Source organism: Tachyglossus aculeatus, chromosome 7, assembly GCF_015852505.1.
Source record: "Tachyglossus aculeatus isolate mTacAcu1 chromosome 7, mTacAcu1.pri, whole genome shotgun sequence".
Taxonomy (NCBI): Eukaryota; Metazoa; Chordata; class Mammalia; order Monotremata; family Tachyglossidae; genus Tachyglossus; species Tachyglossus aculeatus.
The window spans coordinates 6,482,277-6,497,994 of NC_052072.1; the positions used below are offsets into that span (position 1 = coordinate 6,482,277).

General features: G+C 52.7%; 1 protein-coding gene across 5 annotated transcripts in view; it reads right to left on the reverse strand.

The window, feature by feature from the left end:
• Positions 1-15,718, reverse strand: part of TRAK2 (trafficking kinesin protein 2) — a 105,182-nt gene continuing 89,464 nt past the window's right edge. For all 5 annotated transcript variants that reach the window (XM_038749428.1, XM_038749430.1, XM_038749427.1 and 2 more), the window contains 5 exons: positions 15,048-15,260; positions 11,117-11,412; positions 8,121-8,384; positions 4,788-4,887; positions 1-3,045 (listed from right to left, as the gene is read on the reverse strand). In XM_038749428.1, the coding sequence (XP_038605356.1) occupies positions 2,385-3,045; positions 4,788-4,887; positions 8,121-8,384; positions 11,117-11,412; positions 15,048-15,260 (1,534 nt within the window). In that variant the 3' untranslated portion in view covers positions 1-2,384. The remainder of the gene's footprint in view (positions 3,046-4,787; positions 4,888-8,120; positions 8,385-11,116; positions 11,413-15,047; positions 15,261-15,718) is intronic.

Sequence of the window (15,718 nt, forward strand, 5' to 3'; positions counted from 1 at the left end):
TCCACATTGGGCACCGTTAGCGGCGTCAGACGTCACCAGGCAGACAGCAGAACCAAACACTGACATTTCCTTTACCAAAAACACCCAAACAAAAAATCAGCGATTCACCATGGAAACACAAACCCAGGACTTCCGTGCTCCTGCTGGAACTTCAACCGATCCATCGTATTTCTCGAGTGCTTACTGGGTGCGCAGCACCGTACAAAACACTTGGGAGAGTACAATCTAAGGGTCGGTAGACCTCGTCCCTGCCCACGACGAGCCTACAGTCTAGAGAAACCTCCATATCTACCCTGTTGGCAAACGGGAATGGTTTTAATCAGAGGCTAGTCCTGAGGGTAATCCAGTGCCAGAGGAAAGTGTGGTACAACAGTTGGCAAGACACATAGCTATTCAATTCCAATTTATTTAATACTGAACGTGTCAAAAATCTATTTCACCAACAGTTTACATAAAATTGTCACTAGTTTTATTCTTTGTGCTCTTCTCTAGCTTCTGGGCTGCCCTCCCTCCGTGGCTTCCCGGGCCTGTTTCTCGGAAACTCCGGGCCTTCAATCGTGAGGGAAACATTCTAGAAATCCCCTTTCCTGTGCCCGACTCCGCCGGACTTTGAGAAGCCTGCCTGGGTGCTTACATCCTACGGGATCTGACGCAGCTTCCCCCGGGGAAGCCTTCTACCCCTGTGGTGATTTTGACGGGATGACTAGAGTGCTCCCCGGCCAAGAAGGGGCCTTGGGATTCCCTGCCCATCCCCGGCCTCGGCCCCGTAGCTCGAGGGTCTCGTGGGGGAGGTTGCTGTGTTTTGAAAAGTTTTGGCAGTGAAACTGTGTAAAAACTGCCCCCGAGGCCAGCCTGGCGATACAAGACTGACCTAGGAGCCCCTGCCTACTGAGGCCTGGGCGAGGGCTACAAAAAGCCTCGCGTGCCAATCCGCCTGGCCCTCCCGGGAGCTTCTACCTCCCCGGTGGGCTTGGCCTGGCCTCCTGGTGGGTCTATTCAGGTCACCGAGCGGGTCTGGCCCCGAGATGAAGAGACGGAGGGCGAGAGGCAAGTCTCTTGCCAGCTAACCTCACGAGAGCCCGCCAACCCGGACAGGGACCCCTTCCTCCTCCCCATCTGTGGAGCGTTTTTGAAATACCTGGGTTGGAGCGGCCCAGGGTGAAACTCCTGAAAGGGGCCAGGAAGCAGGACGTGCCCCCCGAGGAGGCAGTTGCCATCCCTTTTATAGCCTCAAAGCAGGTGGGTCCTCCCCCAAGGGCTGCTCCCTGCCCGCTCCCAAGAGCACATCTCCCCTCGCCCACAAGATGGGAGAGGGGAAATGACTGAGACCCCTGCGGCCTCTCCCAACGTGCTGTGTGTGCGATTCTGTGTGTGTGTGTTCGTGCGAGCGTCTCATCCTTCTCCAGCAGAATTCCCCACCCAAACCTACCGCCAGCGCCCGCATCTCCCTGCCCTTTATTCCGTTACCACAACTAATCGGGCCTGAGGAGTTTCTGTGCAAACAGAGATCTGTTCAATCAAAATATGCCCAGCACATTTTACAACACGTGTTATCTGCACCGCGAAATGTTTCCGTTTTAGCTAACGGACAACGGATTGCACTTCTCGGGGCCCCAGGCGGACGCCGGGGATTTTGAGGATCTCCACCGGTGCCGGGCCCCTTGGCCATTGCACTGACCTACGAAAGACGTTACCTGTGGCCGGGGATTTCTCGGGCTCCGATTCCTCCCTTTCGTCAGAAGGAGGGCCGCCCCCAGCCCCTGAACCGAGTGCGGGTTTATTCGCTCCGTGCAACCCCCAAAGGCTCCAAAACGAGAATCTCGGTCGTGTCTGGGGCTCGCTTGCTGCTCTTTTCCGACCTGGGGGGTGGGCCGGGAGAGGGGCCTAATCCTTCCGGGTCTCGGTTGTCCGCACCCCACCCGGCTCCCGGCTGATTGTGCGCCTATGCATTCAGGGGGGAAAAGCAGTCTCGCTCCCTTCGGCCTGCACCGCCCCTCGAACCTCAGTTGTCCGAGGGCCGTTGGAGGCTAGGGGCTTCCCCCGCTACTGGGGGGGAGGAGAACGGGAAAATTAGCCTGCCGGTATTCCTTACCACTCCGGCAGGCTGATGGCCTCTCTTGAAGCTTGCAGCTTCCAACGGAACCGAGGCAACCGTAAAAAAAAGCCAGCCCGACGCTCCATTCGTTCCTTCGCTTCTTCCCGTCCCCTCACACCGGGGTATTCACGCCTTCCTCCCGCCCTCGAGCTCCTGTCCCCGTCTCCCCTTCTTTCACACGCCCAACCCCCCGGCGGCTCTGGCCCTTCCTCAGGCTGACCCGTGTCCGAGCGGTCATCCATCCTCCGCCCGTTCTCGGGCGGCCGGCGGGACCAGACCCGCCTGACCCTCAGAGGTCCTTCAGGGGGTCCACCATGGGGGAGGGCGTGCGGGCCGCGGCCCCGAGCGGCCCCAGCAGGACCGGGAGGCTCTGGTTCCGCCTCAGGCCGCCCAGGAAGTTGCCCCCGGCGGGCAACAGGACGGCGGAGTCCGGCCTGGGCAAGCCGAGCCGGGCCGGCGGCCCCTCCCCGCCGGCTCCCGGCCGGGCGATGCCCAGTCTCTTCAGCCTCTCCACCAGGTGCCCCTTCCTGCGGCTGACGTCGGAGGCGGTCCGGGTGGGCCGCAGCCCGTCCAGCTCCCGCAGGAAGCTCTCCGCCGGCCGCGAGGCCAGGAAGTTCTCGCAGGGGGGCACCCGGGGCTCGAAGGGCCCGGGAGAAGAGCACGGAGACCGGGACGGGGAATTGGGCGGGGTGGCGGGGGGCCGGAGGACGGGAGGGGGCCGTGGGGGGGCAGGGCCGGGGTATGACCGGGCCGAGATGCCCCGCTCTTGCAGGAGCTGGGCCAAGCCCACGGTGCTGCTAAAGGTGGTCGTGGAGTCCCCGCGGTGGCTGAGGGAGCGGCCCCCGCCGAGCTGGAAGGACGCGGCCGGGGGACCCACCGCTGGACCGGACGGACCACCGCCGCCGCCGCCGCCGCCGCCTCCTCCCGACATCGCCGCCCCGCACATGGAGCTGAAAGACAAGCAGCCCAGTCTAGAGCACTACTAAGACCATCATCATCAATCGTATTTATTGAGCGCTTACTGTGTGCTGTCTCCCCCTTTTAGACTGTGAGCCCACTGTAGGGTAGGGACTGTCTCTATATGTTGCCAATTTGTACTTCCCAAGCGCTTAGTACAGTGCTCTGCACATAGTAAGCGCTCAATAAATACGATTGATGATGATGATGCAGAGCACTGTATTAAGCACTTGGGAAGTCCAAGTTGGCAACATCTAGAGACAGTCCCTACCCAACAGTGGGCTCACAGTCTAAAAGGGGGAGACAGAGAACAAAACCAAACAGACTAAAAAAATAAAATAAATAGAATAGATATATCACGGAGAGCACTGTGCTAAGTGCTGGGGAGAGTAAAATATAATGCCGTAACTGACACTTGCCCTGTCCACAATCAGCTTACAGTCTAGCCGGGGAGACAGACATGAATAGAAGTGAAAAAATGACAGATATGGAGGTGAGTTCTGTGGGGCTGGGTTGTGGGGGGATGAATAAAGGTAGCGAGTCCGGGTGACACGGAAGGGAGTGTTATTAACATAGGATCTAATCCCAGCTCCACTGCTCGCCTGCTGCGTAGCCTTGGGCAAGCCACTGAACTTCTCTGGGCCTCAGTTCGCTTATCTGGAAAATGGGGATTAATAATAATAATAATAATAATAATAATGATAATGATGGCATTTGTTAAGCACTTACTATGTGCCAAGCACTGTTCTAAGCGCTGGGGAGGTTACAAGGTGATCAGGTTGTCCCACGGGGGGCTCACAGCCTTCATCCCCATTTTCCAGATGAGGGAACTGAGGCCCAGGGAAGTGAAGTGACTTGCCCAGAATCACACAGCTGACAATTGGCAGAGCCGGGATTTGAACCCATGACCCCGGACTCCAGAGCCCGGGCTCTTTCCACTGAGCCACCCTGCTTCTCTTGTTAAGACTGGGAGCCCTGCTTTGGACACCCTGATTGCCTTGTATCTACCCCAACGCTTAGAACAGTGCTTGGCACATAGTAAGCGCTTAACAAAGACCGTAATTATCTTCTAGACTGTGAGCCCGTTGTTCGGAAGGGATTGTCTCTATCTGTTGCCGAAGTGTACTTTCCAAGTGCTTAGTACAGTGCTCTGCACACAGTAAGCGCTCAATAAATATGACTGAATGAATGAATGAACTAATGGACACCCTTTTGGCTGTTAATAACAAAATCATCCACCCTGTACTGAGTCTTCTGGCCTGTGGTCTGTCTCCATCATCATCATCATCACCAATCGTATTTATTGACCGCTTACTATGTGCAGAGCACTGTACTAAGTGCTTGGGAAGTACAAATTGGCAACATATAGAGACAGTCTCTACCCAACAGTGGGCTCACAGTCTCCAGAGTAAAGGGGCGTCGAGTCTGCTCACCGGTGGGGAGGCTCCCTACTGAGCGCACCCCATGTAAGGCAGGGTGATATAGCCATAAAGTTTACCCTTGTGCCAACCAAGGGGCTCAGGTTTTTTTTTTTTCGCCTGCTACGGAGGGGGAATGTTGCAGGAGCTCTCAGCCGGGGGGACGGGCTTTCTCACAGCATTGTGGACGAGGAGCCTGAGGCCCAGAGAGGTTACGTGACTTGCCCGAAGTCACACAGCACGTGGATGGCACTGTTGGGACTAGAACCCGGGTCTCCTGAGGGCTGAAGGTCATAAGCAACCAACGAGCTTCTTACCTGGGAGTGACCTGAGTGACGTCGGAAGGGTGCAGGATCCGACAGGTGGTGAACGTGAATGTGGAGTTTGTGGCGGACAGGCACTTCCCGGGGTTCGCGGCTGCAAGGCAGAGGGGATACGGTTTAGCCGTTTTCACCACGAAACCCACGACTGGATAGGACGGATGGGCGGAATGGAGTTCCCGTGAGATCCCCGACTGGCTAATTGACTGGAGTTTTCTGTCACGAAGCCAGGAGGCAAGAGAGGAGGGCCATCCTGGAGACAGCTATGCCAGGCGACAGTTCCCCACCGGGCCCGGCCCTCTGGGTTGCCAGCGGGAACCGCCAATCAATAAATGCCACAACAGGAGGTCCGGACGGGAGAGCTTTTCCAATCTAGAAGATGTCCTGGAAGTGTGCCCACCGCCGCCAGTAGGCATTCCCAAATTTATTACACAAACAAAACCAGAAATGATACAAAAAAAGGCAACTGAGTTAATCAGGGAGATGATTAACCCACCCACCCCCGCTCTACCTCCTCCCCTCCCCACAGCATCTGTCTATATGTTTGTACAGATTTATTACTCTATTTTACTTGTACAGATTTACTATTTTATTTATCTTGTTAGGGATGTGCTCCTAGCTTTACTTCTATTTATTCTGATGACTTGACACCTGTCCACATGTTTTGTTTCGTTGTCTGTCTCCCCCTCCCAGACTGTGAGCCCGTTGCTGGGCAGGGACCGTCTCTATATGTTGCCAACTTGTACTGCCCAAGCGCTTAGTCCAGTGCTCTGCACACAGTAAGCGCTCAATAAATATGATTGAATGAATGAATGAATGGGACAGATTCTATATGAAAATAGTCTTAAAAGAGTGAGGCTCCTCAGATTGGAAAGACAAATGCTGGGAGGAAGCATGATGAAAGTTTACAGTATATATGTTTACCTGTATATATGTATATATGTTTGTACCTATTTATTACTCTATTTATTTTTTTTCTTGTACATATCTACTCTATTTATTTTATTTTGTTAATATGCTTGGTTTTGTTCTCTGTCTCCCCCTTCTAGACTGTGAGCCCACTGTCGGGCAGGGACTGTCTCTATATGTTGCCACCTTGGACTTCCCAAGCGCTTAGTACAGTGCTCTGCACACAGTAAGTGCTCAATAAATACAACTGATTAATTGATTTACAAAGGTAACAAAGTAATGATGAAGTAATGATAGTAATGATGGAGGTATTTGTTAAGCCCTTAGTGTGTGTTAAGCACTGTATTAGGTTTTGACACCTGTCTACTTGTTTAGTTGTCAGTCTCCCCCTTCTATCAATCAATCAATCATATTTATTAAGTGCTTACTATGTGCAGAGCACTGTACTAAGCGCTTGGGAAGTCCAAGTTGGCAACATAGAGAGACAGTCCCTACCCAACAGTGGGATCACAGTCTAAAAGGGGGAGACAGAGAACAAAACCAAACATACTAACAAAATAAAATAAATAGAATAGATATCATCATCATCATCATCAATCGTATTTATTGAGCGCTTACTATGTGCAGACCACTGTACTAAGCTCTTGGGAAGTACAAATTGGCAACATCTAGAGACAGTCCCTACCCAACAGTGGGCTCACAGTCTAAAAGGGGGATACAGAGAACAAAACCAAACATACTAACAAAATAAAATGAATAGAATAGATATGTACAAGTAAAATAAATAGAGTAATAAGTCTGTACAAACATATATACACCTATACAGGTGCTGTGGGGAAGGGAAGGAGGTAAGATGGGGGGGATGGAGAGGGGGATGAGGGGGAGAGGAAGGAAGGGGCTCAGTGTGGGAAGGCCTCCTGGAGGAGGTGAGCTCTCAGTAGGGCCTTGAAGGGAGGAAGAGAGCTAGCTTGGAGGATGGGCAGACTGTGTGCCCGTTGTTGGGTAGGGACCGTCTCTATATGTTGCCAACTTGTACTTCCCAAGCGTTTAGTCCAGTGCTCTGCACACAGTAAGCACTCGGTAAATGCGATTGAATGAATGAATGAATGACTGCCTCTTCTGACTTTGGCTGAAGGCATTCTGGGCTCTCTCCCTCCCGACAGGTCAAAAACTTGGCATTTTCATCTCCCGGAGGGCCGTGGCCTGCCCCTTCAGCTCAGCCCCACGCCGACCGTCAGCCTAAAATCAGCGTGGCCGTCGTGCCAGACGACCGGCATTGCCGGCTCACTCCCACCTCCCCGGCTAGTAGCCCGTCCTCCCCTCTGTCAGCAGCTGAGCCCCGCTCCTCCCACGGAGAACTGTGGTTACAGCCTGAAAAGCCCAGAGCAATTCGGACTCTCGGCCCCGGCCTTTATTACTTAGGCTTTAAGACCCCGATTTCAAGGTGAGCAGCTCCGGGCCCGAGCGAGGGGAGAAGGACCCGTCCCACCCGCCCACCCAGGCACCGCACTGGCCGAAACGGGGGGCTGCGGTGCCGTTCGTGGACGCTGACACACAACCCGCTACGGGATGCGCGGGGGAAGACCATCGCCACCCTCTTAGTTCATACGGCGGCTGGTGAGGGGGACGCCAACCCCCACCCCTCGCTGCCAAATCCCGCACGAGGATGTGTTTGGACGGCCGAGGGAAGGAGTGTCTGTGTGTCTGTCATTTAGATTGTGAGCCCACTGTTGGGTAGGGACTGTCTCTATATGTTGCCAACTTGGACTTCCCAAGCGCTTAGTCCAGTGCTCTGCACACAGTAAGTGCTCAATAAATACGATTGACTGTGTGTCTGTCTTTTAGACTGTGAGCCCACTGTTGGGTAGGGACTGTCTCTATATGTTGCCAACTTGGACTTCCCAAGTGCTTAGTCCAGTGCTCTGCACACAGTAAGTGCTCAATAAATACAATTGACTGTGTGTTTGTCTTTTAGACTGTGAGCCCACTGTTGGGTAGGGACCGTCTCTATATGCTGCCAACTTGGACTTCCCAAGCGCTTTAGTCCAGTGCTCTGCACACAGTAAGCGCTCAATAAATACGATTGACTGTGTGTCTGTCTTTTAGACTGTGAGCCCACTGTTGGGTAGGGCCCGTCTCTATATGTTGCCAACTTGGACTTCCCAAGCGCTTAGTCCAGTGCTCTGCACACAGTAAGTGCTCAATAAATACGATTGACTGTGTGTCTGTCTTTTAGACTGTGAGCCCACTGTTGGGTAGGGACCGTCTCTCTATGTTGCCAACTTGGACTTCCCAAGCGCTTTAGTCCAGTGCTCTGCACACAGTAAGTGCTCAATAAATACGATTGATTGTGTGTGTGTGTGTGTGTGAGGAGGGGGTGGCTGCCAGGACGATGGGCAGCAGCTCCTCTGGCCCTCTTACCAGGGCACGGCGCCGCGGTGGCCGCCACCGAAGTACCAGGCGGGAGGAAGATCCCCACGGGCGTCTCCTTGCCCGGGAATGACGGCCGCACCCGAAACGTTATCCCCCCGGCATCTTCGGGGTCCTCCTCCGGGTCGGACAGGCGGTACAGTGCCCGCTCGGGCGGGAGGGCCGAGCCTTTGGTCAGGACCCCGGGCCGGGCGTCGAGGATGGTCCCCAGGTTCGGCCGGGCCAGCTGCTGCCACTGGTGGAGCGTCTGAGAGCCTGGGCCGGAGGGAGGAGGCCAAACAAGTCACGGCACGGCGGGAAATCGGGGACCGTCGCGGGGGGCGAGGGGAAACGGCCAAAGTCCAGACACCCTCCCCGAGCCCCGCCGTCTACCAGCGCCCCAAACTCAGCTTTGGCGACAGTAGCCGTAGGAACGGTACTTATTCAGTATTTATTAGTATTAACAGCATTTATTAGTAGAGAAGCAGCGTGGCTCAGTGGACAGAGCACGGGCTTTGGAGTCAGAGGTCGTGGGTTCGAATCCCGGCTCCGCAACATGTCGGCTGTGTGACCTTGGGCAAGTCACTTGACTTCTCGGAGTCTCAGTTACCTCATCTGTAAAATGGGGATGATGGCTGTGAGCCCCACGCGGGACAACCTGATCACCTTGTAGCCCCCCAGTGCTTAGAACAGTGCTTTGCACATAGTAAGCGCTTAACAAATGCCATTATTAGTATTATTATTATTATTATTATTCAGAAACGCTTATGTTATCCACAGCACTGTTCTAAGCGCTGGGAATGAGCATACAGGTGGGAATTGATGAGGGAACTGAGGCCCAGTGAAGTGACTCACTTGAGGCTCACAAGCTCGATCCCCATCTTACAGATGAGGGAACTGAGGCCCAGTGAAGTGACTTACTTGAGGCTCACAAGCTTGATCCCCATTTTACAGATGAGGGAACTGAGGCCCAGTGAAGTGACTTACTTGAGGCTCACAAGCTTGATCCCCACTTTACAGATGAGGGAACTGAGGCCCAGTGAAGTGACTCACTTGAGGCTCACAAGCTTGATCCCCATCTTACAGATGAGGGAACTGAGGCCCAGTGAAGTGACTCACTTGAGGCTCACAAGCTTGATCCCCATTTTACAGATGAGGGAACTGAGGCCCAGTGAAGTGACTTGGCCAAAGTCACACGGCTGATAAGTGGCGGAGCTGGGATTAGAACCCACGACCTCTGACTCCCGAACCCGGGCTCTTAAAACACTAAGCCACGCTGCTTCTCTAAAATGGGGATTTTGTAAAGTGGGGATTCTGTAAAATGGGGATGAAGACAGCCCCATGTAGGACAACCTGATTAATTTCATTCATTCAATTGTATTTATTGAGCGCTTGCTTTTTGCAGGGAACTGTACTAAGCGCTTGGGAAGTTAAGTCGGTTCCCCCTCCTTCCTCTCACTCCCCGCCCGCCTTACCTCCTTCCCCTCCCCACAGCACCTGTATATATGTTTGTGCGTATTTATTACTTTATTTTATTTGTACATATTTATTCTATTTATTTTATTTTGTTAATATGTTTTGTTTTGTTGTCTGTCTCCCCCTTCTAGACTGTGAGCCCGCTGTTGGGTAGGGACTGTCTCTATGTGATGCCAATTTGTACTTCCCAAGCGCTTAGTACAGTGCTCTGCACACAGTAAGCGCTCATGGCTCAGTGGAAAAGAGCCCGGGCTTTGGAGCCAGAGGTCACGGGTTCAAATCCCGGCTCCACAACCTGTCAGCTGTGTGGCTTTGGGCACGTCACTTCACTTCTCTGGGCCTCAGTTCCCTCATCTGTCAAATGGGGATGAAGACGGTGAGCCTCCCGGTGGACAACCTGATCACCTTGTAACCTCCCCAGCGCTTAGAACGGTGCTTTGCACATAGTAAGCGCTTAAGCCTCCCCCGGGAGGCCTTCCCAGACTGAGCCCCCTCCTTCCTCTCCCCCTCGGACCCCTCCATCCCCCCCGTCTTGCCTCCTTCCCTTCCCCACAGCACCTGTATATATACATAAATGTTTGTACAATATTTATTACTCTATATGTTTATTTATTTATTTTACTTGTACATAATAATAATGATGGCATTTGTTAAGCGCTTACTATGTGCAAAGCACTGTTCTAAGCGCTGGGGGGGATACAGTGTGATCAAGTTGTCCCATGCGGGGCTCACAGTCTTAATCCCCATTTTTACAGATGAGGGAACTGAGGCTCAGAGAAGTTAAGTGACTCGCCCAAGGTCACACAGCAGACTTGTGGTGGAGCCGGGATTCGAACCCACGACCTCTGACTCCAAAGCCCGGGCTCTTCTCCACTGAGCCACGCTGCTGTACATCTCTATTCTGTTTATTTTATTTTGTTAATATGTTTGGTTTTGTTGTCTGTCTCCCCCTTCTAGACTGCGAGCCCACTGTTGGGTAGGGACTGTCTCTATAAGTTGCCAACTTGGACTTCCCAAGCGCTTAGTCCAGTGCTCTGCACACAGTAAGCGCTCAATAAATACGACTGATCGATTGACTGATTATTATTAATTATTCTTATTATTATAAATACGACTGAATGAATGAATGAAAAGCTGTGTGACTTTGGGCAAGTCACTTCACTTCCCTGGGCCTCAGTTCCCTCATCTGGAAAATGGGGATTAAGACTGGGAGCCCCCCGTGGGACAACCTGATCACCTTATATCCCCCCCGGCGCTTAGAACAGTGCTTTGCACACAGTAAGCGCTTAGTAAATGCCATTATCATCGTCGAGCTGGACCCGACACCACCCCCCCGCATCCCGGCTCCGCCACTTGTCAGCTGTGTGACTCTGGGCAAGTCACTTCACTTCTCTGGGCCTCAGTTACCTCATCTGTAAAGTGGGGATTAAGACCCTGTGGGACAATCTGTTCACCCTGAATGAATGAATGGAAAATCATTTAAACGCAAAACCAACCCACCGGGCCAGGCCCACCCACCGCCCCAATCTTACCCTCAAGGGGTTTGACGATCTGGAGTTTTTCGGGCGCGAAGGCCCGCAGGCCGCCGGAGCCGGCGCTCATGTCCGTCAGCTCCGATGACTGGAAGGTGCTCAGGGAGGCCAAGCTGGGCGGGGAGCTGCGGGAGCCCCCCGCCTCCTCTTCCTCCTCTTCCTCCTCCTCCCCGTCCCCGCGGGCCTCGGCGAAGAACCGCCTCTCGCTCAGGTCGTTGTGCCACCGCAGGCAGAGGCGGTGCTGAGCCGTGGCCACGTCGCCGTCGGCCCCCGGCCGGTCCCCCTCCTGCTCGTCCCTGGGGGAGACACGAGATCGAGCGTGGCTCAGTGGAAACAGCGCGGGCTCTGGAGCCAAGAGGTCGTGGGTTCAAATCCCGACTCCGCCACTAGGCAGCTGGGTGACTTTGGGCCAGTCACTTCACTTCTCTGGGCCTCAGTTCCTTCAACTGGAAAATGGGGATTAAGGCTGTGAGCCCCACATGGGACAACCTGATCACCTTATACTCCCCCACCGGCGCTTAGAACAGTGCTTTGCACATAGTAAGTGCTTAATAAATGCCCTTATCATCATCATCATCAAGCTGGACCTGACGCCGACCCCCTGCCCCCCCATCTCGGCTCCGCCACTTGTCAGCTGTGTGACCTTGGGCAAGTCCCTTCACTTCTCTGGGCCTGTTACCTCATCAGGAAAATGGGGATTAAAACTGTGAGCCCCCCGTGGGACAACCTGATCACTTGATATCCCCCCTGGCACATAGAACAGTGCTTTGCACATAGTAAGCTCTTAGTAAATAATAATAATAATGGCATTTATTAAGCGCTTACTATGTGCAGAGCACTGTTCTAAGCACTGGGGAGGTACAAATTGATCAGGTTGTCCCACGTGGGGCTCACAATCATAATCCCCATTTTACAGATGAGGTAAATGAGGCCCAGAGAAGTGAAGTGACTTGCCCAAAGTCACACAGCTGACAATTGGCGGAGCTGGGATTTGAACCCATGACCTCTGACTCCAAAGCCCGGGCTCTTTCCACTGAGCCACGCTGCTTCTCTAAATGCCATTATCCATGAGTAAATGCCATTATCATCATCATCGTCGAGCTGGACCCGACGCCGCTCCCCCACCCCACCATCCCGGCTCCGCCACTTGTCAGCTGTGTGACTTTGGGCAAGTCACTTCACTTCTCTGGGCCTCAGTTCCCTCACCTGTAAAGTGGGGATTAAGACTGTGAGCCCCCCATGGGACTCAACTGAACAACCTGTAACCTCCCCAGCGCTTAGAACAGTGCTTTGCACATAGTAAGCGCTTAATAAATGCCATTATCATCATCATCAAGCTGGACCCGACACCGCCCCCCCCCCCCCCCCCCCCGCCCCACCATCCCAGCTCCACCACTTGTCAGCTGTGTGACTTTGGGAAAGTCACTTCACTTCTCTGGGCCTGTTACCTCATCTGGAAAATGGGGATTAAAACTGTGAGCCCCCCGTGGGACAACCTGATCACCTTATATCCCCCCGGGCACTTAGAACAGTGCTTTGCACATGGTAAGCGCTTAGTAAATAATAATAATAATAATAATAATGGCATTTTTTAAGCGCTTACTATGTGCAGAGCACTGTTCTAAGCACTGGGAAGGTACAAGGGGATCAGGTTGTCCCACGTGGGGCTCACAATCATAATCCCCATTTTACCGATGAGGTAACTGAGGCCCAGAGAAGTGAAGTGACTTGCCCAAAGTCACACAGCTGACAATTGGAGGAGATGGGATTTGAACCCATAACCTCTGACACCAGAGCCCGGGCTCTTTCCACTGAGCCACACCGCTTCACTAAATGCCATTATCCATGAGTAAATGCCATTATCATCATCATCGTCAAGCTGGACCCGCCGCCGCCCCCCGGCCCCACCATCCTGGCTCTGCCACTTGTCAGCTGTGTGACTTTGGGCAAGTCACTTCACTTCTCTGGGCCTCAGTTCCCTCATCTGTAAAGTGGGGATTAAGACTGTGAGCCCCCCGTGGGACTCAACTGATCAACCTGTAACCTCCCCAGCGCTTAGAACAGTGCTCTGCACAGAGTAAGCGCTTAATAAATGCCATTATTATAAGAAGCAGCGTGGCTCCATGCAAAGAGCCCGGGCTTGGGAGCCAGAGGTCATGGGTTCTAATCCCGGCTCCGCCACTTGTCTGCTGTGTGACTCTGGGCAAGTCACTTCACTTCTCTGGGCCTCAGTTAACTCACCTGTAAAATGGGGATTAAGACTGTAAGCCCCCGTGGGACTCAAATGATCAACTTGCAACCTTCCCAGTGTTTAGAACAGTGCTTTGCACACAGTAAGCGCTTAATAAATACCATCATTTTTATTATATTTATATTATATATATTATAGTATATAGAAGCAGCATGGCTCAGTGGAAAGAGCACAGGCTTTGGAGTCAGAAGTCATGGGTTCAAATCCCAGCTCCGCCACTTGTCAGCTGTGTGGCTTTGGGCAAGTCACTTTTCACTTCTCTGTGCCTCAGTTACCTCATCTGTAAAATGGGGATTAAGACTGTGAGCCCCTGTGGGACTCAACTGATCAACCTGCAACCTTCCCAGCGTTTAGAATAGTGCTTTGCACATAGTAAGCGCTTAATAAATGCCATCATCATCATCATTATATTTATTATTTAGGTTGCCTCTCAGGGTTTCTCGCTCTGCTCTCCGTCAAACCCTCTCTCGCATCCGCCGTCTAACCCCACAGCCTCCTCCTCTGCACTCCCCGTCCCACCCCAACCCACTTCTCGACTCCCTGCTATCAGGGGACTTCAATGGGCTCTTCCTAGAGTGGCTAGAGCCTTTACCTGCGAGTCAAAAGGACCCGGGTTCGAATCCCAGCTCCACCACTGGTCTGCTATGCGACCTTGGGTGAGTCGCTTCGCTTCTCTGGGACTCAGTTACCTCATCTTTAAAACAGGGATTAAGATTTTTGAGCTCCACCGTGTCCGACCCGATTACCTCGTATCTACCCCAGCGCTTAGAACAGTGCTTGGCACACAGCAAGCACTTTACAGGTACCCCATTCGTTATTATTTATTATTTGCAGAGAAGCACTCGTGGCTAGGTGGAAAGAGCGCGGGCTTGGGAGCCAGAGGTCATAGGTTCTAATCCTGCTCCGCCACGTATCTGCTGTGTGACCTTGGGCGAGTCACTCAACTTCTCTGGGCCTCAGTTCCCTCACCTGTAAAATGGGGATGAAGACTGTGAGCCCCATGTGGGACAGTCTTCTAGACTGTTGGGTAGGGATCGTCTCTATATGTTGCCAACTTGTACTTCCCAAGCGCTTAGTACAGTGCTCTGCACACAGTAAGCGCTCAATAAATACGATTGAATGAATGAATGACAACCTGACGACCTTGTATCTACCCCAGCGCTTAGAACAGTGCTTGGCACACAGCAAGCACTTTACAGGTACCCCATTTATTATTATTTATTATTTGCAGAGAAGCACTCGTGGCTAGGTGGAAAGAGCGCGGGCTTGGGAGCCAGGGGTCATGGGTTCTAATCCTGCTCCGCCACTTATCTGCTGTGTGACCTTGGGCGAGTCACTCAATTTCTCTGGGCCTCAGTTCCCTCACCTGTAAAATGGGGATGAAGACTGTGAGCCCCATGTGGGACAGTCTTCTAGACTGTAGGGTAGGGACCGTCTCTCTATGTTGCCAACTTGTACTTCCCAAGCGCTTAGTACAGTGCTCTGCACACAGTAAGCGCTCCATAAATACGATTGAATGAATGACAACCTGACGCCCTTGTATCTACCCCAGCGCTTAGAACAGTGCTGGGCATATAGTAAGCGCTTAACAAATACCATCATCATTATTATTATTATCATCATCATCAGGGAAAGGAGATACTAGGAACAGGAGTGCCTGTGGCAGATGGAATTTCCTACTTGGGAATCTCCTTCTCCTCTCCCGAGCTGTTGTCGGGGCCCGGCTGGGCTGGGCTGGCGGGGTGCTTTGGGCTGGACTGGAAGGGTCTCGCGGTCATGACGACGCCGGAACGATTCGACCCCGGGATGGGCAGCAGGGCGGGGAACGAGAACGAGCGACCGAGGGTGTCATTAGCCACTTTCACCGTATCAAACACTCGCTTCTGCTGGCCCCTGGCGAGACAGAAAAAGGGCATTCATTCGCTCATTCAACCGTATTTATTGAGCGCTTACCCACCTCCTTCCCCTCCCCACAGCACCTGTATATATATTTGTACAGATTTATTAATCAATCAATCAATCAATCAATCAATCGCATTTATTGAGCGCTTACTATGTGCAGAGCACTGTACTAAGCGCTTGGGAAGTACAAGTTGGCAACACATAGAGATAGTCCCTACCCCACAGTGGGCTCACAGTCTAAAAGGGGGAGACAGAGAACAGAACCAAACATACCAACAAAATTAAATAAATAGGATAGAAATGTACAAGTAAAATAAATAAATAAATAAATAGAGTAATAAATATGTACAACCATATATCCATATATACAGGTGCTGTGGGGAAGGGAAGGAGGTAAGATGGGGGGATGGAGAGGGGGACGAGGGGGAGAGGAAGGAAGGGGCTCAGTC